The sequence below is a fragment of the Dipodomys spectabilis genome, unplaced genomic scaffold, assembly GCF_019054845.1.
Source record: "Dipodomys spectabilis isolate Male_0828 unplaced genomic scaffold, ASM1905484v1 ptg000125l, whole genome shotgun sequence".
NCBI classification, from domain to species: domain Eukaryota; kingdom Metazoa; phylum Chordata; class Mammalia; order Rodentia; family Heteromyidae; genus Dipodomys; species Dipodomys spectabilis.
This window is the reverse complement of record NW_024870802.1, coordinates 21,810,924-21,836,964: the sequence shown is the minus strand read 5'-3', so window position 1 is coordinate 21,836,964 and position 26,041 is coordinate 21,810,924. Positions and strand designations below refer to the sequence as shown.

The following is a 26,041-nucleotide window of genomic DNA, read 5'->3' as shown; positions in this document are numbered from 1 at the left end:
AGTATATATATATATATATATATATATATATATATATATATATTTTTTTTTTTTTTTTTTTTTTTTTGCTGGTAATGGTACTGAGATTTGAATTCAGAGCTTCTCACTTGCTAAGCTAGCACTCTTATGACTAAGCCACATATCCAGCTCTGTTTTTATGTTGGTTGTTTTTGAACTAGGATTTCAAACTTTTCTTCCCTGTTGGCCTTTAATGTTGATCTTCATGCTTTCAGTCTCCAAAGTAGCAAAGATCTCGTTCATGAGCCACCAGTGCTGGCAATTTACTTGCTTTTGCCAACCACATCTTTTCAGTGAGGAAGATAATATGGCTATTTTGAAAACCAAATGAGATAATTATTTAGATAGTTTAGTGTACTATCTAACACATAATTAGTGTTTCACAGCATTATTAATACAGGCTGTGATATCACATTGGAATATCAACTGAACTGAAAGTAAAACCAATGTGTTAAGTCATTGCTTAATAAAATAAAAACTAGCAAGAGAAAACCAGGTTATTGCCTCTGACTTTTTAAAATGTGAACATTTGGGGTTAGGGAAGATTGCTAAATGCCTAAAAGGAAAATGTTAAATACAGAGCAGAATTGTGACCAGAAGAACAAACACCTTTTTATTTTTTATTTTTGGAAACTGAAGATACCAAAAGTGTTTGTGTTTCAGTTGTTGTATGATTAATAAAAAAAAGTTCCCTGTCTTTCTCTCTTTTTGCTGTACTGATAGATCTAAAAGATAGGTGGGGAGGAAAAGAGGGAGAGAGAAAGAGAGAGTGTATCAAGACAGGTGGGTGAGGTACAAAGAAGGGAGAGAGGAAAGGAGAAGAAAGGGGGTAAGAAGAGGGAGAGAAAGGGAAAAGGGAGAGGGAAAGGTAGAGCTCACATAATGGATTCCATGTTGGTTCTAATAGGTTATATTGACATGTATGTGCATGTAGAGTTGGTCCAAGAGGGTAGATTGGGAGGAAGGAAAGTGAGAGCTAACAGAAAGGGAAGGGAAAACTGGAACCACAGAATTTCTAAGCTCTACAGCAGTGTGGTGCTTTGCCAGCCTTGGCTCTTCAGAATGAGGCCTGTGATTAATCACAGACCAGCTCCTTCTTGACTTCAAAGGAGACATTCACCAGGAGAAAATGCCAACATCCAGGAGGGTAAGAGTCTGGCCAAATTCTTGTCAGAGCCTTTACAATGTATGCTACTTCTTGTGGGATGAAACTAGACTCCGCTAGGTGTAGATGGCAAAGTCTGTGATACACAGGGAACAAGAAGGTTAATTTCACATGTTAAGGCTAATTTCTGTTTTTCCCCTTAATTGTTGATGATAACATTGTTTAAGTACATCTATAAATCCTGAAACATGGAGGAATGTCAGCATAGATATAATCTTTTCATATTGCTATAAAAGAATCAGGAGAAAATCCAAACCCAATTCAACCAGACAAGGCAGGAACCATTTTATTATGTAATTTGCTAGACATCTACTTTATTCTGACTTCACAATCACTTGCCAGTTGGATCCATGGAGTCACAGCAAAGGTAAGTTCAGGTATTTGTCCTCCTTTCACATCTTCTGTGTACAAAAAAAATGTAGGAAACTCCTGGCAAGGCTCAATAGTAGACACTACAGTGTCCCCTTTCATGACATTTCCAAGATACTTAGTAGAGACTGAAAAACATAGAAAAGATATTGACTTATCTTGTGGGCTCAGAAGATGGTCAGGTAGCACAACTCAAGCAGACTTATTTCCTCTTGAAATTTCATGTGTTTATTTTTATTCTGTTCACTGATCCAAAATTTCAAACTACTTGTCTTTGTCTGAAGCAGAAAAGGTAGTCTCTCCTTATACATGCAGTGTGAGAACTAAATGAGATAATACATGTAAAAGGTTTACAAATAGTGACTGCCAAATTAATTAGTGTGTGTTAGCGCAAGATGGCAGCACACTATTAAATGCAGGAAGCATCTGCACTGGTGCAAACCCCAACTCCAGTGTACTTATTGGATGGCTAAAGCAAGACTGTGTATTCACTTGAGGAATGAGTTGGGTTCTCCACTCAGTGGGCATCATGAAAAACTCCCCTAACAGGATTTCTATGAGCACTAAATGCACTCATCTTTATAGGAAGCATTAAGAATGATACCTGGTTCATAATAATACTCTCAATGTGTTAGGCAGCATTATTAAGAGAATAGAAAAGCTACATATAAATTAGTTAATCCCTTTTGACATAAAAGAAGTGGTTTTCAGATGACAGAATCCACTGAACTTAAATTTTTCTTTGAGAAGAGGAAAAAGTAAGACATAAAAGGCAGAGTATGTGGCACAGGACTGTAAGATACATGTCCCCAAGATAAAAATAAAAAGCAGAGATTCGGTCGGGGGGGAATTCATGGACATTTATGGTCACAGAATTCTGATAGGCTGAAGAGCCAGCAGGCATCTAGCCAGTTTTCTTTCTTGTTCTCAGAAATAAAAGCTCAGTGTGTTTAGAAATGAACTACGTTTTTTTTTTTTTCCTCTTGGTAGAAAAATTTATTTGTGTAGTCAAGACAAACTTGCTGCTAACTGAAAAATGTGTCCACAAATATATATTAAGCTAAATGAAAACTGGATAAAAATGTTATGAGATTATAGAATGTGTTGATTTGATCATATATTTGTCATATAAAAAACCACTGGAGAGATGCTTCAAGAATAATACAACTGTTAAAAGTAGATATAGGGTCAGTTTATTTGTTACTTAAGTGACGTCAAATGCCTGGCTGATGGATCATTCCCTTGAGCTGGCTAGGCTCTGGCCCCATCTCAGATCCTTCCAGATGGTGGCCTCATGGGAGATTAGGGGGAGAACAGAATCTTACCCCCTTCTCAGATTTGGTGAATGTTCATTTTAATAATTATTTTGAGTGATTTATTTTCATCTTAAGATTTGAAGGTCACCAAATGACATTATGTCTGTCTACTACCTTAGTTCTTCTGTCTTTAGTTCCATCCAATCAGCATAGCTTTGTGAGCCATGATGCTTACAAGAAGTCATGGGTATCAGCATGGTTTTATACTCAAGGATTTGTTTAATGAAGCAAAGGGTTTCCTTGGCTCACTATATTATCATCTTTCTCAATAATGCCAGGAATTTAAGGCTATGGTGAAAGTATGTTATTACTCATGAAAGAACTATGTATTCAAGAGAAAAACAAAACAACTGAGTTTTGTAATTCTGGTGCAGGGAAGGCCGATGTTGTGAAGAGGAAGTGACTTCAATATAGACTTTAGAAATTCACCTCTGAAATCCATCTAGTTATTGTATAACTTTGGACAAGGTACTATAAATCCATCTAGTTATATAACATTGGACAAGGTACTATAGCTTGCTCATCTGTAAACTACGATTATAATGGGACCTACTTCCCGAGAGACTGTGAAAGTTGGATGAGTTGATGGGTATGCTAAGCAAACACACCCACTCATGCCACTCTATAAGCTATGAGTTATATCTGTAATTCTTTACTCATTAAACTCCCCATCTTAACAGGTTTCCATTGTTTAAATAAAAATAAATCTGAAGACATTTGTGAAAAACATACTTGACAAATCCATTGGATTACTTGCCAACTAAAGGAATGCCCTCCTAGTCTCGTTACTCAGTGTGGAAGCTGCTATAAAAATGTCAATTCCCTCCTGAGTTCACTACGATCAGGGAGCCAGGCTTCCTAGTCATAATTCTCGTCTGGATGAAAAAAAAAAAAAAAAACCAAAAAAAAAACCTAAGACTGCTGGATGAAAATCTCAAGGTGTTGGATTGTGTGTGGTTGTGGGAAAGTTTCAGATAGTAAAAATGCCTCTTCCACAGTGTTGGCAGGTTGTTATTACTCAGTTTTTATGGAACAATTCCAATTCTGTTTATAAGTAGTGTTCCTTGCACCAAGGAGAAATTTCTAGGTTCTAGAAGGTCTTCTAAAGTAAAATAAGTGGCTTTAGGGAATGTAAGAGTCAGCACTGGCAGGACTCAAGCTAAAGCTGGTACTCAACTCCCAGGGCTATTGTAGACAAGAGAGTCTGGTTTTAATTAGGAGATGTTAATTTCATGGTCTCAAAGGCATCTGTCCATTGTTTCTGCCTAAGAGATACTATCAGGAATAGGAAGAAATGGCCTAGACCTTGAATCTTCCAAGAGCCTATATACTAGGACACTAGTGTCATATATCCAGTGACCTAATAACATTATGACTCCATGGCAGAAGTCACAAATATGATTTTGCATTGAAGTTAAAAGTGTTAAAAGCATCAATATGCCAAATAGAAACAAGTCTCCATATTTGTGGTGTTTTTTTTATTTAATATACTAAATATGAAGAGCTTGCCTCTGCCCTCTTGGCCTGATCCTTTTATGTATCTAAAGATGGAATATGAAGGATTGACACCCCCTGCTTCCCCCCGCCCCCCCCCCCCCCCCCCAGCACTGTTCCAGGTCCATGCAGACACCAGGCAAAATCCCTGGTATGTGCGAACTTGTTTGATGTGCTGGCAGGGCAATCTACCTAAGCCCAGCTGTAACATCCCATTGTGGGCCCAACTGAAAAGCCCACCTCCTTGACCTAGTGGCTTTTTTATTAACCCTGCCTCCTTGCTCGGACCTCCTATAAAAACCCAGCTCCTGTTCCAACCCCTCGCACAACCTCTCTGTGCCTCTCACTGTTCCTTATTGAACAATAAACAGTCCTGCCTGTTGAGGATCCAGTCCGGCCAATTCCTTTTCCGTTCTCCTCCATTTTCCCAATAAAATGTACTTCAAAACTCACATGTTGATTCAAGACCTGATTTAAACTTCTCTTGATCTCTGAGGGTTTGTCCTTGCATTCAGTTATGAAACCATTAGGTCTGTCTAAGTAGCCAAGTCATATATGGAGAGAATGAGATTGACAATAGACAGGCAGACAGGGAGACAGGGAGACAGAGAGACAGTAAGATCTTCTTAAATTCAAATCTTATCAGAAGCAACAGTAGACAATAATGGTAACGAGAAGCCTGAACTAGTCATTTAAATTCTTGCAATGGTTTGAATGTGTCCCCCTCAAAGTTTACATGTCAAAAGTTTTACCTTCAAATGTAAATGCTAGAATGCCCTTACTAGTGGTAGACTGGTTAATCGTTTGAAGGCAAATACTTTATTTAAACATTATGGATTTATTTTTATGAATGACTTCTATTTTTAGCAAGAAATGTTGATTTTTCCCATTTATGGAAATAATATAATTTTTTAACTCTTTAAAAAATTCCTGAAGAAACAAAGTAGATTGATTAAAATATTAATACTATTTCTTTGTGTTATTTATTTTGTGCTAATGCACAAAATAATTTGAATTCATCCTTGCATGCTCACTGAGTTTTTCTGCTCAAAGCTAGCAGTCTACCACTTGGGTCATACTCTTTTAGAAAGAGAATTATCACAGTAGGAACTAACATTTATTGAGTGTACTGAATATTGTAAACATTTCCTTAAATGATGTAAACATCATTTACTATGTAAACATCATTTCCTTAAACCTATAAGAAATAATATTTTCTCTGGGAGATAAAACGGCCCTCATGATCAGGATTCAGATTGCCTATAAAATCCAATGTCTATTTCTCTTCCTTTCCCAAGAACAAAAATACATTTTTATTAGTTGATAGAAAAGTCCATTTGTCAGTTGGCCAAATGGAAGTTGAGCCTGATGTGAGGGTTCTGGTGCGCTCTAGTGGCAGAAAAGAAATCTTCTGTAGAAGTCATGGCTTTCCCTAGATTTTAGGCCATTTTATAGGATAGCATATTTAGTTATCCTTACTTGAGCTTGAAAACAGAATAGCTAATCTGTAGCAATTAATATTTGTAGCAAAAGATTTCTTATGCTGATCATAAGCTCTGATAATACATCAGATAAGGTACCTTTAATTCTAAGAATTTAGCCTAAGCAAAACTTGAGTTTCCTTATCTAATCAACTTTGCCAATATTTGTGTGATTTTTAATCTATAACTCTTTATTTGTAAAATAAGGTTATAATCACTCACATCACCAGAATGAAAAATATTATCTAAGGAGGGATCATTTGCAAAAGTTACTGCCTCATAATTCAGCCAGGAGTTGTTAATTCTGTCCATTGTCCCCTCCCTCCATTCTTCCCCTTCCGTCCTCTTTTCCTTCTCTCTTTTTGTGATACTTTATAAAATTCAGAAAATCTTGCTGCATGTGGGTATGCACAAGTCAAAATGAAACCCTCCTGTACAACTAATTGATGCTAATAAAAATATGTATGAAAAATTGGTTGGAAACAACTTAAATGTTCAACAATCCCCTATTCCTTGAACAAATAACAATGCATTCATTAAAAATTGGAATTTTTCTTTTCAGAATAGCTCTAGATTTACAATTTACAAAGACAATAAAAAGGATTCTCATGTTTAATCCTCCCACTTCTACTCACCTTTCTTCATGTGTCTGGTACAGTCACAGGCAAGCCAGGTTGACACAACCAGGGACTTCTTCATGACCCTAACAAGCAGAAACAAGCAAACCAATAGCCACAAGACTGAGATCAGTGCAGTGACAGATGGGAACCTCAAGCTGAGTGAAAATATTTATGACAATGGCCTGATCCAGATTGAGGGACCCGGCTTTCAAAAGCAAATGTCAAAACAAATGGCTGAAGATGAAGGCTGTCTGAGTGGGGCATGGGGTGCTTCAATGAGATGAGCTCAGCTTGCAGGGAGAAGTGAAGTGCTTGCATCCTTCCTGAAAGGATGCAAAGAAATACCCAGCAGCCGTGATGGGTCCACTTGGAAGATGACTTCCAGACTGAGGCTATTAAATGATGTTATCCACTCTTCCCTCTGTAACACCAGCCAAATCCCAAAGAGCTTTCTGCTCTTCCAAAAAGCAATGAGTATGAGCAATGTTAACCACAGCCTTAAAGAATTACGACTTGTTGCTCTGTGTTGTACTTTTTTTCTTTTCTGAAGAGCTGTGGACAGGAAATAATGAGTAACAAAGGAAAGGAAGTAATTGTGAAGGTTTAACAATGCTAGGGCTGGGTGATTTTGCCATAAGCAGTTCTCTTCTGTTAAGAAATACAAGCGCGGAGCCAGGCACAGTTGGCTCAGGCCTGTAATCCTAGCTACTCAGGAGGCCTAGATCCCTCCTCAGAATCCCACAGTAGAATTTGTGTAGCTTTTCATATCATTGTCACTTAGACCGTGTACCGTTCAAGGCCTCCCTTTCCCTGTCCCTTCCCCCTCCCCCCTCCTACCCCCGGGGCCTCTCTGTGACTGTCCTGTACTGGACTTGTGCTGGCTCTGAGTGTCTGCCAGGTCAGGTTCAAGCCCCTCCCCAACCTTCCCAGTTGGGAACAGTAGAAATTAAGGGAGAGTAATTGGGCATTTAGGATTCTTCCTTGATCTGAGTTTTACCAGCCCCTGCGGACAAGCCCCAGCAAGGGAAATGCCCACTTGTGCAATAAGCCCTGGCTCCCTGCGCACGCCCGCTGGCCTCCCCCTGCCCGCCCCTGCGCAGGGCTAGTTGCTGAATCAGTGGAGCTAGCGCCCCATCCCCCGGGCCATCCCCCGGGCCATCCCCCGCCCCACCTCCAGCCACGCTTCCTCCCCACACCAGGGGCTTTTTCTTGGGTCCTGTCTGATCTCTCCGAAGAGCTGCACCCAGGTATTCACTGACGCTTCTGGGAAAGGGAAGTGGTTCCGCGAGCACCGCGGCTGGCGCGCAGAGGGCGGGCCCCGGCAGAGACCACACCCGGAGGTCCCGGGCCGGCAGGAAGGTCACTCCGACCGAGGTTGGGTGTCTCGGGGCGCTTTCCCCGCGGTCATTCATTCTCCAGCCATGCCCTGCATCTGGACTCTCCCACTTTTGGTGAGCCCTCCGCTATTCACGTGGGGCTTCTCTCCGCCTCGCGCCGGGGCGGGCGCCGTCGGGGAGGCGCGCGGGACGCGCTCAGGGGTTTGGGTTGAGTGCGTGGAAATCTGGGGGTGCCCCAGGCCAGCCGTGGCCTGCCTCTGACAGACTGAGTGGAGGATGGGGGACGGGTGCGACTTTTCCTGTCTCCCGGTGTTCTGGGAGCCGGGGAACTCGCTTTGCTCGGAGCTTAATGGCTTGTCCTGAGCTCGCCACCGGGCAGGTGGAGCTACACCCGCGCTTTTGATCCACGCGAGGAAAGGAGGCGTCCGTGGGGAGCAGGCGGAGCCTGGAACGGGGGCCTGGCTAGCTTTGGGGTGTCTGGAGGGGACCCGGTCGGGGAAGAGGTGGAGATTATGAACTCTTGCTTAGCCAAAGATCCGGTGACGTGTGTGCTCCCGACTCCCAAGTGCGGAGAGAAACGATGGAAGTAACTTGGGGAGTAAGCCTGCTCCCGGCCATGGTTACCCCTGAGTCTTCAAGAGCAAGCTTTTCTATTTTTGGGGGGGGGGCAGTCATGTTGGGTGACTCGCCAGCCTTGTTTACCTTCTCCAGGCCACGCAGAAAACGAAACTATTTTGTTTCCTTTCAGGGAATTCCTCTCCTTCAGGCTGCACAGAGGGGTGTGTAGTGCTCCTGTCTGCCCCTCCCCCCCCCTTTCTCTTTCTCTTTCTTAGCTTGCGCTCTACAAAGTCCCAGAACGCTGGGCAGGAGGCCTGGTCACCAGCTCCCACCCAAAGCCTCTTGGAGAGTCCCTGGCTCTGAAATGCCAGCTAGATGGTTGGCTAATCAAAGGGACTTATCCCCACGAGGTTCATTCTTAGAACTCCATCTAAGTCCTAGGCATGGATGACGAGTTCGCCCAAGTCAGTTTTCATGGCAGCCTGTCGTGCTGAAGACATCCTGTTCATTTTCCTGCGCGTGAAATGGGTTTAGCGGGCCTCAGTCATTCTAACAGGTCACACAGACAGCAAGTGGCAGAGCTGGGCTTGAAGTCTCATCTGATTACCAGGCCCCTCAGCAGTTGGCTGGTTGCATCTGATTTCCAGAATACATTTAAGATTAGAAAGGCAAAGGCTGTGCTGTCAGGGACCTTTTAATGATAGAGGTGTGTGTGTGGGGGGGGGGGGGGTGAGTAGGGAAAGTCTCTCTTGGTCTTTAAGAAATAACGTTCGATGTTAGGCTCCTTGAGGCATTAACATTCACCAGAGTACCCTCTTAAAACAGCAAGGAAACTGAGCTTCTAAAAATATGCATAGATCGAGCTGGGAAGGTGGCTCAGTAGTAGAGTGCTTGCCTCGCGTGCATGAGGCTCTGGGTTCGATTCCTCAGCACCACGTAAGCAGAAAAAGCCAGAAATGGCGCTGTGGCTCAAGTGGTAGAGCGCTAGCCTTGAGCTGAAGAGCTGAAGGACAGTGCCAGGCCCAGAGTCCAGGCCCCATGACCAACAACAACAACAAAAAATGCATAGATACATCCATTTGTGTATGCAAATAAAAATATTATATTTATTGATGCTATATGACCTAGAAGATGAAAAGTGTATTAATTAATGTTACAAGTGCAGGTGACTAAAAATGCAAATATCACAAATAATCTTATCTCCCAGATAGTCACGGTTTGCATTTTAGAGTATATCTTCCACTTCCGCTCATCTAACATGATTAAATTTTATTTTCCACAGAACTTAGCTCAAATCCACCACTTGCCCAACATCATGCCTCTATCTTTAAAGAAGTTTGCATATTGTGTGTCCCCTAAGTGTCTCCAGGGAATGCTTGCTGGTTTTGTGTCCCACTCCCCCCACCTCATGTGTCCTCAATAGTAGCGATGAATAAAATAAAAACCTAGTACGAATGTCATGAAACACAAAAACAAGTTTTAAGTAGCTGACGGAACAACTGCTTTATTTTCTTTTTCTCTTTCTCTTCCCTTAGTCTTCTGGTCTCTAGTACTATCTAGATATAATACATCTCCTTTGCTGTACTTCCTTTTTGCTACTCTCTTAGAGCTAGTTTTTTTTTCCTCCCTCTTTTTGAAAAGTGCTGTTTTAAGTGATATTCACAAATAAATCTGAAATCCTCATATGCTCACAAATTTCTAGAGGAGACAGCAAGAATCAAATTTTATACCTGTGGATATTTCTGGGTGGTTTGTTTGCATGTGTGTTTGTTTTATGAAATTATAAATTAACCTTGCAGCTTTCACTTGTACTTTTTAAAAATTCAAGCAATCACTAGGCAGGCAATTTCTTCTGTCACATTTCTTCAAGCAGTTATTTCAAAAGGAAAGAAGCAGTTACAAGTAATCATACAGAATAGTTTGGGGTATAGAGAACAATTAGTTCCTGTATAATTTAATAATTTTCCTTAACATGACCTTAGAAACTTTAGATGAGGTTTCTGTTTCATTCTTTTATATTATTTTTGGTGTTACTAGGGTTTGAACTTAGGACTTCATGCTTGCTAGGCAGGTGCTCTACCAATCACTTGTAATAGACCTTTTAATCCTCTATTTTAATTTTGAATGGACTTTACTTACATTCCCAAGGATTGGAAATGTTTTATGTCTACAATAAAATGATAAAATGTAAATCAAAACATTAACACTCAAGGTACAAAAACTCGTTTCTAAATGATGTCAAGATCATGAGGCAAATATTAAACTGGTATTGGGGACCATCAGCGCCCCCCCCCCCATTACCAGTTACACAAGTGGAAAGTCTTCTACTGAAATACAGTTATCACCCTCAGAGGCAGATTTAAGCTTAATTGAGGAAAATAAAGTCTTTGCATGGAATTTAGAGGGTGAGAAAAGCAGATACACACACAAAGAAGCAGGATTTTGGACACTGACTCTGAGAAAGTTTCTTCAGGACAGTGTTCACACAATTTAGTCCTAAATACTTAGAATTTCACAGGAATCTCTCTAAAGGATAGGGAATAGTTTGAGGGGAGGTAGGTGGCTGTTGTACAATTGTCAGTTGGAGAGAATCTTCATATTCTGAGATGTTCAGAAACCTGAATAAGGAAATCCCCACTTGAAAACCACTGCTAGCCTGAGGACTTTTGGTGAATTATCTTGGGTCTGAAAAGTCCCTTACTGAGCACATGGTTTATAATATTTGCGAATTACTTTTGATTAAAAAGTAATAAAATGACATAATAAAAGGATTTAATTTAAAATCAAATCTCTATGATCAAAAACAATTCAAACCAAATTTAGAACATTGAATCAATTTAAACTCTTTTAAGTAGATAAATATAAAAATAATTTTTTCAAAGTTAATATTGGAAAAATAACCACTCATTAGTCTCTTTAATAGGAACATTTTTATTTATAGCCTTAACTACACACACACACACACACACACACACACACACACACACACACACACACACACAATACTTAATCACTGCTATTTGCACTCTACTATTTGTCATTTTTCATGTAGTACAAACCTGTTTCTATTGCTATGGAATTTTCATTTGATAAATTTTATTTAACTAACTTTAATTAATTATTTATTGTGCTATTACTGGGACTTGAAATCAGGGCCTTGAACTCTTCCTTAGCTTTTTCAACTCAAGCCAAACCTCTACTTTCATGATAGTTTTTATTTATTATGTTATAGGGAGTACATTTGCTAAATGTGTTGAGATCACTACAATTTTGTTATTTATTTAATTTGTAATTATTTTTATAATTTATTATTATAAAACATTTCTTAAATGACTGCTTATCTCTATTTTTTCTACACATGAACACATTCATAACTCTTACTATGAAAGAATCATTTGTAAATACCTTAGGATATAGTTTCTTACGCTTTTGGTTACATGTATACTTTTTGGTTTTTGTTGGTCATGGGGCATGTATGTATATATTCTTAAAAGTAGTAAAGAAACACTTAATTACCTAATTAGGATAAAATATTTTTAGGTTTTTATATAGTTAGACTTCTTCTAACTCAAACTAAATATCTCCAATTCAGTTCTCCAGTTACCTCCAATTAAATATCTCTGGTTCCAAAACAGGAATCAATTTTCTTGTCTACTTTTTTTTTTTTTTTTGGAAATGACAGTATGAATAGTTGAGCCCACATTAGAAAGATGGTGGAGATTGTAAGACTGATTATCTGTACCTTTTTTTTTCTCTATAGAAGTAAGTTGTTTCTTGTCTCAATCATAGCTCCTTTCTTAATTTTAGCTGCTGCACAAGCATGTCAAGCTCCTCCCCCCTCCATCTATTGGCATTTAGGGGAAAAATCCATCAGACAACTGGTTCATGTCCCGACTTGGTGAAGATGATGGTGAATTTAGTATGATACTCTGCATGTTTTGTAAAGCCAGACTTGTACATTAGAAAAGCTGATTACAAATTGGGTTAATATATGTCTACAGCCCAGCTTTGTAGGCAAGCTTACAATAGGCCATGATAAGGCATGGACTAGGGTAAACCAGCAAAACTGGAATGAACTTAGGGTTCTATTAATTACCAACATGCTTTTCTTTGGTCTAGTCACACAGCGTTATGTATTTCCTCATCTCTGTACTCTGTGACGCCATGAAAATATGAGAAATGCAAGAGAAACATCAACATGTTTGGTTTCTGAAGGCAGAGATCCTGAGTAATCAAACCATAGTGAGAAAGTGAATGAGTTAGGCACATGGGTTTAAGGCTCTGAGTTCTTGCTGAGGTTTCAGCTTTGGTATTTTTCTGCTCCAAAATAATGTTTGTAAACTTTTTTTCACAAGACTATTTTTAAGAAGCGAGGCCTGATTTTCAACTCAGGGCCTAGGAATAGAAAGACAATTGTCCTATGATTTCTCTTACATGTGAAATCTAAAAACGTTGAACTCTGAGATCTAGAGAAGTTCATGTTGTTTTCCAGGTGGTTATCATATTAAGAAAGAGAAAATGTAGCGATGTTAGTCAACTCATTCTAAATTCCATTTAGATGAGATGAATGTATCTGAGAGATCTATTGGACAGCATGCTGACTACAATTAGTGCTAATGTATTTGTATGTTTGAAAATCACTTAGTAGATTTTAAGCAGTGTCACCACAAAGAATAACAATAAAAGGATGAGAAGGGGAAACAACAAGGAGGCAACAATGCTTGATAAGAAATATACTCATTATCTTGCCCATGTAATTGTAACCCCTCTGTACGGTATTCTCACGATAAAAAGAAAAAGAAAAAAAAAGAATAACAATAAGCATGTAAAATTATACAGAAATTAATTAGCATGATCCCAAATTAATTACCCACCCCAAAACATATATACAGTTCAAAGCATCATGTTGTGGGCCATAAATACATGTAGTTTTTTTTACATTTTAAAAGAAGTCCCACACTGTCCCATGACTATTTTTTTGTTCACATATTGTTCACATATAGCATATCAAACTAAGTGTTATGGTTGGAATACAAAGTGTTCCACACAGGGACATGTTTTAAATCTTCTTCCCCAGCTAGTGATGCTATTTTGGTAGATTCTGGAAATGTTGGGAGTTGGCATACAGCTGGAGGAAGTGGGTCTCTGGGATCCAGCCTTTAAAATTAGGGTTTTGTACAAGTAGTTTTTAAGAAATGCATCTACTTCTTCACAGTATTGAATTATTAATTTATATATTTAAGATATTTCCACTTTCCAATTTCTAGGTAAGCTGTTAGGATAGCCTACTACCATGGTTATCCATATTTTTAATTTATTGAAAAAGAATTATACAAATTAGTCTTGCAGATTTGTTCAAAACAAATGAAACCTAACAACGCAGCAAATCAGTATTGGTCTGTAGGCTTAACTCAATCTTGCTACAACTCAGTGTACATTTTAATTTGTATCCTACAGAGAGGTCATGTTCATGGTAGAGGAAAATAAAATGAGTTAAACAAAACCAAGGGAAAAGGTCAGTGGTCATCTTTACAAATTTTGCCAAACTCTAAAAATTCTGGGGGGGGGGTGTTGAGTGAAACGGGGTCTGATGGGTGGAAATAAGTAGGAGGAGGGTGAAAAAGAGTGATGGGGTATGTATGAAAAAGAAAACTTGTAAAAGTTATTTAGGCAAGAGAGGGGACCAAGCAATAGTAGCCATGACTTTAATCAGAATAATAGGACTAAAGATAAAGATAACTGATAAAACTAAAGATGATAAAGGTAAAGAATAATGATGTGTTCCAGAATAACTTCTTGCAGACACATTTGTCTTTCTTTTTCCTTTCTCTTTCCTTCATCTTTCCTTTCTTCCTTCTCTTTCTTGTGTTTGCTTTGCTTTGCTTTTGAAATAGACACTCTCTATGTGGCCAGTGCCCAGGAATTTTCAATCTGCCTGCCTCTGCATCCCCAATAGCTGGGATTACAGGCATGAACAAACATGTGTGTCCCAGAGAAATAGCATTTATTTATTTCCCTTCCTTCCATTTTTTTTTAAAATCCAGATGCTTTTAGTGTTGAATTGTTTGGACCACTATTGTACTCCTCACCAAGAGAGCTTTTTGCTTCCTGAGGTAGCTGAGCAATGTATTCTTGCTGGAGAAACTGTGGCCATGTAGCCTTCAGAGAGAATTAAAACTCTCTGCCAGGTAGGCTGTACATACCTGTAATCCCAACACTGAGGTTGAAGCAGGAGGCTTATGAATTTGAGGCCATTCTGAGACACATACATCTACATCGTATCTCAAAAACAAGAAAGAGGAAGTAAAAAATTTCAGTAGGAAAAAATAAATATTGTTGCTATCTCCCTGTGTCGCCACAACAGTGTGTAGTCAGTCTGGTGTCTGTGCTTGGTACTGAAAAATCTCCCTCACTGTGAAAGGTGCATCATCTCATTTGACTTACCATTCAGAGAGCTGACACTTTTAAAAAACTTTTTTTTAAAAAAAAAAGTCTTTTCCTGCTGTTTTTAACTTCAACAAGAACAACAACAACAAAAAAGATGGTTTTGTTATGGTTGTTGATTGTTTTGTTTTGTGTTTTGTTTAGCTTCCTTCTCAAACTCTACTTCCTCCTTCAGAGCCAATTGCTATACTGACTCATCCTTAACACTGATCCTTAACAAGATATAGAATTTCTTTAGTCACAGAGTTTGCACTCTGCTTCTAACCCTTCTAACTCTATAACTGCTGACCATTCCTGGGAAGCTGAAGTGAACCTGTCTTAGACAGGTGACATGTCGGTGGGGTTGGGCATCTTCCCCCTCTGCCTACTCCTACGTAATTTCTTTTATTCAATATTCTGAATGATTCTGAGAAGCAATTCTTCATCTGATGCTTCAATAACTGAATAGCCAGAAGTCCTTTGTTTCTCAAAATTCTCCTGTATTCATGCTTCTGTAGGGTTTTGTTATGTATGGTTTCTACTTCTTATTTATGCATCCTAGATCTCAGACTCTGTTATACACTGTATTCATGGTCATGGCAGCTCCCAGAACCTCAGATTCCCATCTGGAGGAAGGAACATACAAACAGATTCTTTTTAAGTTGTTGTCTCTGTCTGAGCCCAACAAACTTCATTTTCCCTGCTACCATTGGTCTGTTTTGGGGAGGGGTCCTCAGGTTCACAGAGTAACCCTTTCAAAATCCTCCCTTGCCCCCAACATCTATTCCTTTTTGATTTTATTTTTCTTTTTTGCCAGTCATGGGGTATGAACTTAGGGCCTGGGTGTTGTCCCTAAGCTTTTTCACTAAAGACTCGTGTTCTAACTGCTTTGAGCCACAGTCCCACTTCCAGTTTTCTGGTGGCTAATTGGAGATAAGAGTCTCACAGACTTTGAACTGTGATCCTCAGATCTCAGCCTCCCAAGTAGCTAGGATTACAGGAGTGAGCGTAGCTAGAAGAGTCGGTTCTGTATGTAATTATAGTGCCATGTTGGCTTATTGCTAACAATTGTCTGAAAACACATTGAATTGTTTGTAGATGAAGGAAAAGTAATGAGGAAACTTTCTTACAAACAAGAAATAGAGCTAGCATCTGGACAGGAAGTGTTAACTTTGAGTCCTTTGTGAGCCAGTCCCGATTTTGGACTTTTGGACAAATCATTTCTCTCACACTGTGCTCAGCTTTGATTGTAAAAAGGCATGTTTGTAACATAATTTGCATTCTGCAAGAGTGAATTAATGCAAACATTTAAAAGGGACTGCTTGCATCACATCACAAATCATTTGTAACATGCTCTTCAGACCCACCATTTTTTAAACATAATATAATTATCTGATGTGAAATCAGAAATATTTCCAGAAACAAATTCTACAAAGTAATTATGAATAAGTCTGAAATGAAGTTGGGGTCAATAGCTCTCTAGGTATTTGGTCTTTTCACTGATTTCTATTACAGGGTTTTCCATTCCTGAAATTCTGATTATATTTTGGATAATAGCCTTAATCTCCAATATTGAAATAAAAACTTCAAAGCTAAAAATGGGAAGAAGGAAGCCCATTTCCTTTAGAGAGCTAAGGTTGATGTAGATTGTTTCAGAAATGGTACTAGTGGTAGCAACCTATGAATATAGTATATACAGATTCCCTGAGTGTTTGTCCATTTAAACCAGGGATCATGGGCCTGCTAACAGTAAGGTCTACTAGATTTGGGTTGAAATTTGCATACCAAGGAGAATAAGGCTCTATACTTACAAGGGGTGTGCACCCATGCACGGACACACACATAGATACATATACACACCTACACTCCAGCACCAGCAGATTGGGCATTGACCTTGATTGAGCACTCTAGACTTGTTAAGGTATACTAACCCAACCCTTTACATACCACTTTTTTTTTTAATTGAAATCTGTGCCAATTTCTTATTTCTAGTGAGAAACTAGAATTGGAGGGAAGTTTGACCCACTATTAACTTTATTATTCACAGCAATAAAAGAGGATCACAATAGAAACAAATTGCTCATATTTGGTATTGTGGCTTAGATTCCATTTTGATTATTTGTTGTGAATAAGACTTACTGATCTCTTCATCTACTGAGGATGTTTTCCATTGGTTTGAGTATTTTGATGTGCTGGTAATGTCTGGGATTCAGACAGTATAATTAATTTTTTTTCACTCTCCAGTAGAACTTTGTTATCATAGAATTAGGAGTCCTCCACATTTGAGTGACTTTTATTTGGAAGCCTCTCCTATCTTAGCAACTGGTTCTTTGGAATCCTTGAAAACTGCCCAGTTGTGTTACTATTTATGAGCTGTCCAGTCTCTAATCTGGCAGGGGCCTACGATTTGCAGGATAGCAGCATGATCTTTTATTGTTGAAAGCAAGAAATAGGAACTGTCATCTTGAAAAGAGAAATTGACATTAATAATAAATATATTTTTTCAGAGCCACATGTTTGGATACCTTGGGAAGGGATAATACAATGTGTTGTTTTTTTTTTTTTTTTAAATTTTATTTTATTTTATTTGAGAACATACTGTACAGAGGGGTTACAATTACATGGGCAGGATAATGCATACATTTCTTACCAAGCATTGCAGCCTCCTCCTTTGTTTACCCTTCACCTCCCTTCCCAGCCTCCCCCCTCCCTCCCACCCAATCATACCCCCCCACCCCCCCCACACTGACATTGTAAAGCTGGTTTTGACATGACATTTTGTACTTCTCATTGTTGCAACAGGTCCACCTGAATCCTTAAACGACTTGTTTGTCCCCATCTCCTCCACATGTTATACTGACATCAAATATAGTGAAAGCGGGGGTTACACTGTGGAGGAGGGACATACAAAGCAACAAAGAAATAATCTTATAAATGCGTTAGAAATACATGCATGAAAGGAACAAAAACATTAAAATACATATTTGAGGTTTCATTTTCCTAACATCACATTATCTGACTTTTTCCGCTTGACTCATACCTATACTAGATATTGCAAATAAGGGAAACCATGGGACCTATATTTCTTTGGGCCTGGCTTACTTCACTTAATATAATTTTTTCCAAGCCTTTCCATTTCCTAACAAATGGGGAAATGTCATTCTTTCTGATGGAGCCATAGAATTCCATTGTGTATATATACCACATCTTCTTGATCCATTCATCTACTGAGGGGCATCTGGGTTGGTTCCATGTCTTAGCTATGGTAAATAATGCTGCAATAAACATAGTTGTGCTGGTAGCTTCAGTGTGGCCTTGTTTGTGATCATTTGGGTAAATGCCCAAAAGTGGGATTGCTGGGTCATTGGGGAGCTCTATGTGGAGTCTTTTGAGGAACCTCCATACTGCTTTCCAAAGTGGTTGAACAAGTTTACATTCCCACCAACAATGAAGTAAGGTTCCTTTCTGTCCACATCCCCTCCAGCATCTGTTGTTGTTAGAGTTCTTGATTTTTGCTGTTCTAACTGGAGTGAGGTGATATCTCAATGTTGTTTTGATTTGCATTTCTTTTATGGCTAGGGATGTTGAACATTTCTTCATGTGTCTATTGGCCATCCTTCTTTCTTCTTCAGAGAAGCTTCTCTTTAAGTCTTTCGCCCACTTACTTATTGGGCAGTTGTTTCTTTGAGGATTTGTTGTTGGGTGGTTTAATTTTTTGAGTTCCAAGTATATTTTAGATATGAGACCCTTGTCCGTTGTATGGCTAGTAAAGATCTTCTCCCAGTCCGTGGGCTTTCTATTGATCTTGCTAGCTATGTCATTTGCCCTGCAGAAGCTCTGCAACCTTATACAATCCCATTTGTCCAGCCTTTCTTTGATTTGTTGTGTTTCCGGGTCTCTATTCAGAAAATTTCGGCCTGAGCCAAGGAGACCCAGGGTTTCTCCTATTCCATCCTGTAATGTTTTCAGAGTGTCTGCTTTGAGTTCAAGGTCTTTGATCCATTTGGAGTTGATTCTGGTGCAGGGTGATATATAAGGATCTAGCTTTAGTTTTCTACATGTAGTTAACCAGTTTTGCCAGCACCATTTACTGAAGAGGCTGTCTGTCTTCCATTCTATTGTTTTAGCTCCCTTATCGAAGATTAGATGGCTATAGGTCTGTAGGTTCATTTCTGGGTTTTCAATTCTATTCCATTGGTCCTGAGGTCTGTTCTTATGCCAATACCAAGCTGTTTTGATTACTATGGCTTTATAGTAGAGTTTGAAATTTGGTATTGATATTCCTCCAGCCGTGTTCTTTCCGTTGAGGAGCATTTTTGCTATTCGGGGTCTTTTATTGTTCCATATGAATTTTTGGATTGCCTCTTCTATTTCCTTGAAGAATGAGGATGGAATTTTGATAGGTATTGCGTTGAATTTGTAGATAGCCTTGGGAAGTATTGCCATTTTCACGATGTTAATCTTTCCAATCCAGGAGCATGGGAAGTTTTGCCATTTTTTAAGTTCTGTGTTGATTTCCTTTTTCAAGATTTTAAAGTTTTCATCATAGAGGTCCTTCACTTCTTTAGTTAAGTTAATTCCTAGGTATTTTATTTTTTGTGGGGCTATTACAAATGGAGTTGCTTTCCTAACTTCAGCCACACTTTTCTCACTGTTGGCATACAGAAAAGCCATTGATTTTTGGGGGTTAATTTTATAACCTGCTACTTTGCCAAAGTTTTGAATCAGCTTGAGTAATTTGGGAGTGGAGTCTATGGGATTCTTTAAATACAAGATCATGTCATCTGCAAAGAGGGAGAGTTTTATTACTTCTTTCCCTATTTGGATCCCCTTTATGTCTGCATCTTGTCTTATTGCTGTAGCTAGGCATTCTAATACTAGATTGAAGAGAAGTGGAGAGAGTGGGCATCCTTGTCTTGTCCCTGAGTTAAGAGGAAATGGCTTTAGTTTTTCACCATTGAGTATAATGCTGGCTGTAGGTTTGTCATATACAGCCTTTATTGTACTGAGGAATGTTCCATGGATTCCTAATTTTTCCAAAACCTTCATCATAAAGGGGTGTTGGATCTTGTCGAATGCTTTTTCTGCGTCTATTGAGATAACCATGTGGTTCTTATTCTTGCTCCTGTTGATGTGATGAATAATATTAATTGATTTGCGTATATTGAACCAGCTTTGCATCCCTGAAATGAATCCTGTTTGATCGTGGTGTATGATTTTTTGGATGAATTGTTGAAGTCGGTTGGCCAAAATTTTGTTGAGAAGTTTTGCATCAATGTTCATCAAAAAAATGGGTCTATAGTTCTCTTTCTTTGATGAGTCCCTGCCTGGTTTTTGGATGAGGGTTATGATGGCTTCATAGAATGTGTTCGGTAGTGAGCTTTCTCTTTCAATTTCATTGAAGAGTTGGAGGAGAATTGGTGTGAGCTCTGCTTTGAAGGCCTTGTAAAATTCCGCTGTGAAACCATCTGGTCCTGGACTTTTCTTAGCTGGGAGGTCTCTTATTGCTGTTTCTATTTCAATGCTTGATATGGGCCTGTTAAGATAGTTTGCCTCATCTTGGTTTAGTTTTGGCATGTCAATATTTGCTAGGAAGAGGTCCATTTCTGTCAAGTTCTCAAACTTATTAGCATAAAGTTTTGAGAAGTATTCCCTTATAATGTTCTGAATCTTGCTTATTTCCGTGGTGATGTTTCCATTCTCATCTCTGAGTTTATTAATTTGGGTGTGTTCTCTTCTTTTTCTGATAAGATTTGCTAAGGGTCTGTCAATTTTGTTAAGTTTTTCGAAGAACCAACTCTTTGTTTTGTTGATTCTTTCTATAGTTTTTTTGGATTCTAATTCATTTAATTCTGATTTAATTTTGATTATTTCTTTCCGTCTACTGGATTGGGGTTTATCTTGCTGCTCTTTTTCAAGGAGGTTTAGATGTGTCATTAAATTGTTAGTTTCAGATCTCTCCAATTTGTTGATGTAGGAGCTCAGAGCTATAAACTTGCCTCTGAGTACTGCCTTTGCTGTGTCCCAGAGGAGCTGGTATTTTGTGTGTTCATTTTTGTTGAATAGCATGAAGATTTGAATTTCCTTTCTAATCTCTTCGATGACCCACTCATGATTCAGCAGTGTGTTGTTCAGCCTCCATGTGATGCCGTACTTTCTTTGGTGGCTTTTGGTGTTGAGTTCTAACTTTATTCCCTTGTGGTCAGAGAGAATGCAAGGTATAACTTCAATGTTTCTGAATTTAGACAAGTTTGCTTTGTGGCCTAAAATGTGGTCTATTTTAGAAAACGTTCCATGTGCTGCTGAGAAAAACGTGTATTCTGATGCTGCTGGGTGAAATGTTCGGTAAATGTCTGTTAAGTCTAGTTGATCTATGCAGCTGTTTAGATCTGTGGTTTCTCTGTTGAGTTTTTGCCGAGTTGATCTATCTAGTGGGGAGAGTGGTGTGTTAAAATCCCCAACGATTAATGTCTTTGGATCTATATGGGATTTGAGGGAAAGTAGTGTTTCTTTGATAAATTTGGGTGCTCCATTGTTTGGCGAATAGATATTTAGAATTGTAATATCCTCCTGAAGGAGAGATCCTTTAATTAGTATGTAGCGACCTTCTTTATCTCTTTTCACAAATTTTATTTTGAAGTCTATTTTATCTGATATTAGGATTGCAACTCCCGCCTGTTTATGCGGTCCGTTTGCTTGGTAGATTTTGTTCCAGCCTTTAACATTGAAAATGTGTTTGTTTTTACGGGCAAGATGTGACTCCTGTAGGCAGCAGATAGAAGGGTCTTGTTTTTTAATCCAACTAGACAGTCTATGTCGCTTAATTGGAGAGTTCAGTCCGTTAACATTAAGAGATAGGACTGAGAGGTATTTGGGAGTTCCTGCCATGTTATCTACCTTCTTGGGGGCTGCGAAAACTGGGTTCTTCCTATGGTTCTTGGATTCTCAGTTTGGGTGCAGTTTCTTGGCCTTTATTGCGGTCTTGTTGGTTTTCTATGTGTAGGACATCTTTAAGGATCTTTTGTAGGGCTGGTTTGGTGGAGATGTATTGTTTCAATTTTTCTTTGCTATGGAAGGTTTTTATTTGGCCTTCAGTTATGAAGGAGAGTTTAGCTGGGTACAGTATTCTTGGTTGATAGTTGTTTGTTTTTAGGGCATGGCATACATCATTCCAGGCTCTTCTTGCTTTGATTGTCTCTGCTGAGAAATCTGAGGTGATTCTAATTGGTTTCCCTTTATAGGTGATTACCCTTTTCTCTCTGACAGCTTTAAGGATCTTTTCCTTGTTCTGAGTTGATCCTGTGTGGATTATAATGTGACGGTGGGATGTCCTATTTTGGTCTGGTCTATTTGGGGTTCTAAAGGCTTCTTGTATCTGGACAGGCCTATCTTTTTGCATGTTTGGGAAGTTCTCTGCTAGGATCCTGTTAAACAGATTTCCTAGACCATTAACTTCTGTTTCTAGGTGCTCCTCTACACCCATTATCCTTAGATTAGGCCTTCTGATGGTGTCTTCCAGGTGTTGGATAGATCTATCATATTTCTTGGACTTGTCTTGGATGGTTGTATGTTCTTTCTCTATAATATCTAGGCTGTCTTCAATCCCTGAGATTCGATCTTCTGCATGGTCTAACCTGCTGTCAAGACTCTCTACTTTGTTTTTTATCTCTTTTCCTTCTAGTTGGTCAGCTTTGATGGCTTCAAGTTCTTTGTTGAAGCTCTGTTTTAGGTCTTGTATGAATTTCTTTACTTCCTTAATTTGGTGTTCAGTGTTTGTCCTCAAATCACTTAGTTGATTGGTTATGGTTTCTTTGGGCTCCCATTCCTTCTGTTGGGTTCCATTCAGCATTCCCTTTGTGGTCTCCCTGACTTCCTTCAGCTCTTTGTTAATGGATTCCATGAATGCCTTTAGTGATCTTTGTGTGTTCTCTACCTGGTCTCTCAATTCCTGTATTACTCTTTGATTAGCTTCCTCCCGTTCGTGGGATTCCTGCAGATCTCTTTGAGTGTTCTCAGCCTGCTCACGCCATTCCTCTCTTTCTCTTTGAGTATTCTCAAGTTGTTCACGCAAATCCTGTATCAGTTTTTGAGTAGCTTCCTCACGCTTATGATATTCCTGTATAAACTTCTGGGATGCCTCCTCTCTCTCCCTATCACGCTCATACAGAGTCCTTTGTACGTTGTCAAACTTTTCATTTATCATGTTTGCCAGCAGTGTTTGTAGAGCTGTTTGGGAACTCTCCTCTGGATTATTCATTATCTGTTCTAACCCCTGATTATCAGGATTGGGAATTGAGATACCCGAATTTGCCATTTTTCTTGTGTTTTTCCGGCTTACTCTGCCCATTTGAGATGAAGATAGCACCAGTTTTGTGCTAGAACACTATCTTAAGGCAACCATCAACCAAAGTTTGCATTTGTACAGTCAATAGTCTACAGATACAATCTAGTTCAACAGATACATCTATTCGACATCAAACAACTATATATTAAAGGACTTCGAACCGCAGAGAAGAATTTGGAAAACCAGAAATTATTAGGGTTAGGGAGAGATGTGGGTAAAAAATAGGAATAGATTGGTGTGGGGAGGCACAGGGAGAGTTAACTATGTCCTAATCACAATGCAGGAAATAGGTTGGGTAGGATGTAAGTAGAGAGAGAGAAAAAAAGAAGAAAGGGAAAGGGGAATGAAAAGAGACCAGAAAATAAAATAGAAACGTAAAAATTAATTTTATTTTAGAGATTAAAAGACCATCTATTTATAGAGGAATATGAATATGTTGAGAGAAAGGGAGGGACATAGAGGATATGAGAAAAACTTTAAAAAAAATGCTTAAAATATTATATAGGTATAAAGAGGTAGTACTGCTATTAATGAATTTAAGTCTCAGAGGTTTTGAATTGAGTAATAAGTTTGTGGATTAAGTGTGTACACAATGGGGGATAGGGTCTACTGGTTAACTACGGGTTTATCTGAGGATGTGCAGGACAAGAGTTAAGTCACATACAGATGAACAAAGAGGAAAAGATGGAAAGGATAGGAAAGTGAGAAGAAAAGATCAGAAGTTCAGTAGAGCTAGAAAAAAAAACAAAAAGATAATTAAGAATGAAAGAAAAAGAGAAAGAAGACAAGAAAAGAAAAGAAAACACACATTCACGTATTCCTAAAATAAAAATTATAAGAGGAGAAAAAAAAAAAAGTTAATGGAAAACAATTATTTTTTCAGAAGAGGCAAAAATTAAAGATTAATAAAAGTTTTAGAAAAGCAAAAAAAAATTTTATATATATATAAGGTAACAAAAAGTGAAAAAAAAACAAAACAAGGAAAAGAAAAAAAAAGAAAAGAACAAAAAAAAAAGTTCTTTGATTTTTTTTTTTTTTTTGGGGGTGGGGTGGGAAGAGTCCTGTATCTCCCTTTTGTCTGTAACCAGAGTCTGGTTGGAGTCTCTGGTCAGCTTGAGGTCCTGTGGCTTGATTGGTTTCTTAAGTCAGTTTGTTGGAACAAGCAGAAAAATGCTCTGCTTTATCCAAGTTTTTGAGATCCCCCTCCCAGGTTAGTTTACTGGGAGGGTGATCTGCTTTGAGAATCACAAAAGAGGGGGATGCAGTGATGAGGCTAGGTTCTGGGTAGAGTTGAGGCCTTTCAACGAACAGTAGCTTTTCCCTGGGGCTATTTTGTGAAAAAAAACTCACAGCACCCAGCCTGGAGCCATTCTCAGGGTTTCTGTTTTTCAATTGATTGTGGTGGCTGCTAGAGGGCGGGGCAGCCTCTGGCTCTGGTTACCCGGTGAGGAGAGCCACTCCAATGGCTGGCGCCTGAGCTGGGTGACTTTTCCCTGGATGGAACTGAGTCTGTGAGGTCACTTCGCCGTTAAGTTCTTGTGACCTGCTAAATGACTCGTTTTATTCCAAGGCCTGAGCTGGAGCTAGCCGCTCCTCCGAGCTTTGTCGGTATCCAAGATGGAGATCACCGGTGCTGGGGGGGGAGGGGTGGCCTTCCCTCCTCTGCTCCCAGAGGAGTGAGGAAGTGGGGCTTCTACTCACGCGGAGTCTTGGATCCCGGGTCGTCTCTGGTCTGCAAAGTGCAGGATGAAGTTGTCCGCTCCTTGTCGGTTCTTGCTGGTGTTGAGTAGAATCCGCTCGTCCGCTGCGTCTGGCTCCTTCGTCCAGGACTGCGTCTCAGGTATGCCTCCGCGGCGGTGGTCGCCGCTGCGACCCTGCCGCCGCAGCGGCAGCTGCTCAGATGTGTCTGCTTGGCTTCCCCTCTCTTGACTAACTCTCTGTCCTGTGATGGCACACTTGGTGTGATTCTCTGGCTTGGGACTGTTCACTGGAACTCTGAAACTGTTTTCTATGCAAGAGCTTGTTCAGATTCCAGCTTCTCCTCCGCCATCTTCCCGGAACTCTGTGTTTTTGTTTTTATTTCACCAGTCCTAGGGCTTGAGCTTAGGGCCTGGACACTGTTTGTGACCTTCTTTTTGCTCGAGGCTAGCACTTTACCACTTGAGCCATAGCACCACTTCTGGTTTTTTTCTGATTATGTGGTACTGAGGGATCGAACTCAGGGCTTCATGCATGCTAGGCAAGCACTCTACCACTAAGTCAAATTCCCAGTCTGTTTTTTAAAAAAGCAAAAGAGATAGATAGATAGATAGATGATAGACAGACAGATAGATACCATAAATCAAGCCCTGAATTCAATCCTTAATACCAAAAAAGCAAGCAAAAGTTTGAAACATCTCCACATTATTAATGTATTACATATCTCAAATCTGATTTTGGAAATTTAACATGCATTTCCACTTAAATGAATATACCTATCTTGGTAAAATTAGAAGTTAGCTTTGCAAATCTCTGTTGGTTTGTATTGTCGGTGGCCTATTAGTGAAGGCACTATATGCAGCCTCAATTCTTCCCATTGTTCCTTGCATAGAATTATTCAAATATAGAACCTAATATAGAAGGTATTTTATGTTAAGTTCACCCATCTTCCAGTACAGTAGAAGTAGAAAGGACACCATAATGGAATTAGGGAACATACACAAGTCTCAGCCTTTCTTTTGCTAGTTAGTGATCTTAAACAAGTCAATTATTAAGATATGCTTCAATCAACATTACTCAGAGCTATGGGGTTGCCCATGGAAGAATGCAAGGAAAAATAGATTTAAAGATTAGTTCTGTGAACTAATTAATCTAGAGTCATGGTAAAAAAAAATGGGGTTGGAATTAGTGAGATTCTCGTTGTATCCTTGGATAACA

The 26,041-nt window shown here is 39.2% G+C and overlaps 1 protein-coding gene and 1 long non-coding RNA gene across 2 annotated transcripts in view; one reads left to right on the top strand and one right to left on the bottom strand.

The window, feature by feature from the left end:
- Nucleotides 1-1,443: 1,443 nt before the first annotated feature.
- On the bottom strand, nt 1,444-7,722 carry LOC122116019. The gene is made up of 3 exons (XR_006148860.1): nt 7,635-7,722; nt 6,479-6,546; nt 1,444-1,680 (listed from the first exon to the last, which is right to left on the bottom strand). It is a non-coding gene; the product is annotated as an uncharacterized LOC122116019 (long non-coding RNA).
- Nucleotides 7,723-7,791: 69 nt separating this feature from the next.
- The window catches only part of Fas (Fas cell surface death receptor), a 32,008-nt gene continuing 13,758 nt past the window's right edge, over nt 7,792-26,041 (top strand). The window contains exon 1 of the mRNA XM_042689640.1: nt 7,792-7,914. Coding sequence (XP_042545574.1) covers nt 7,885-7,914 — 30 coding nt within the window. The 5' untranslated portion in view covers nt 7,792-7,884. The remainder of the gene's footprint in view (nt 7,915-26,041) is intronic.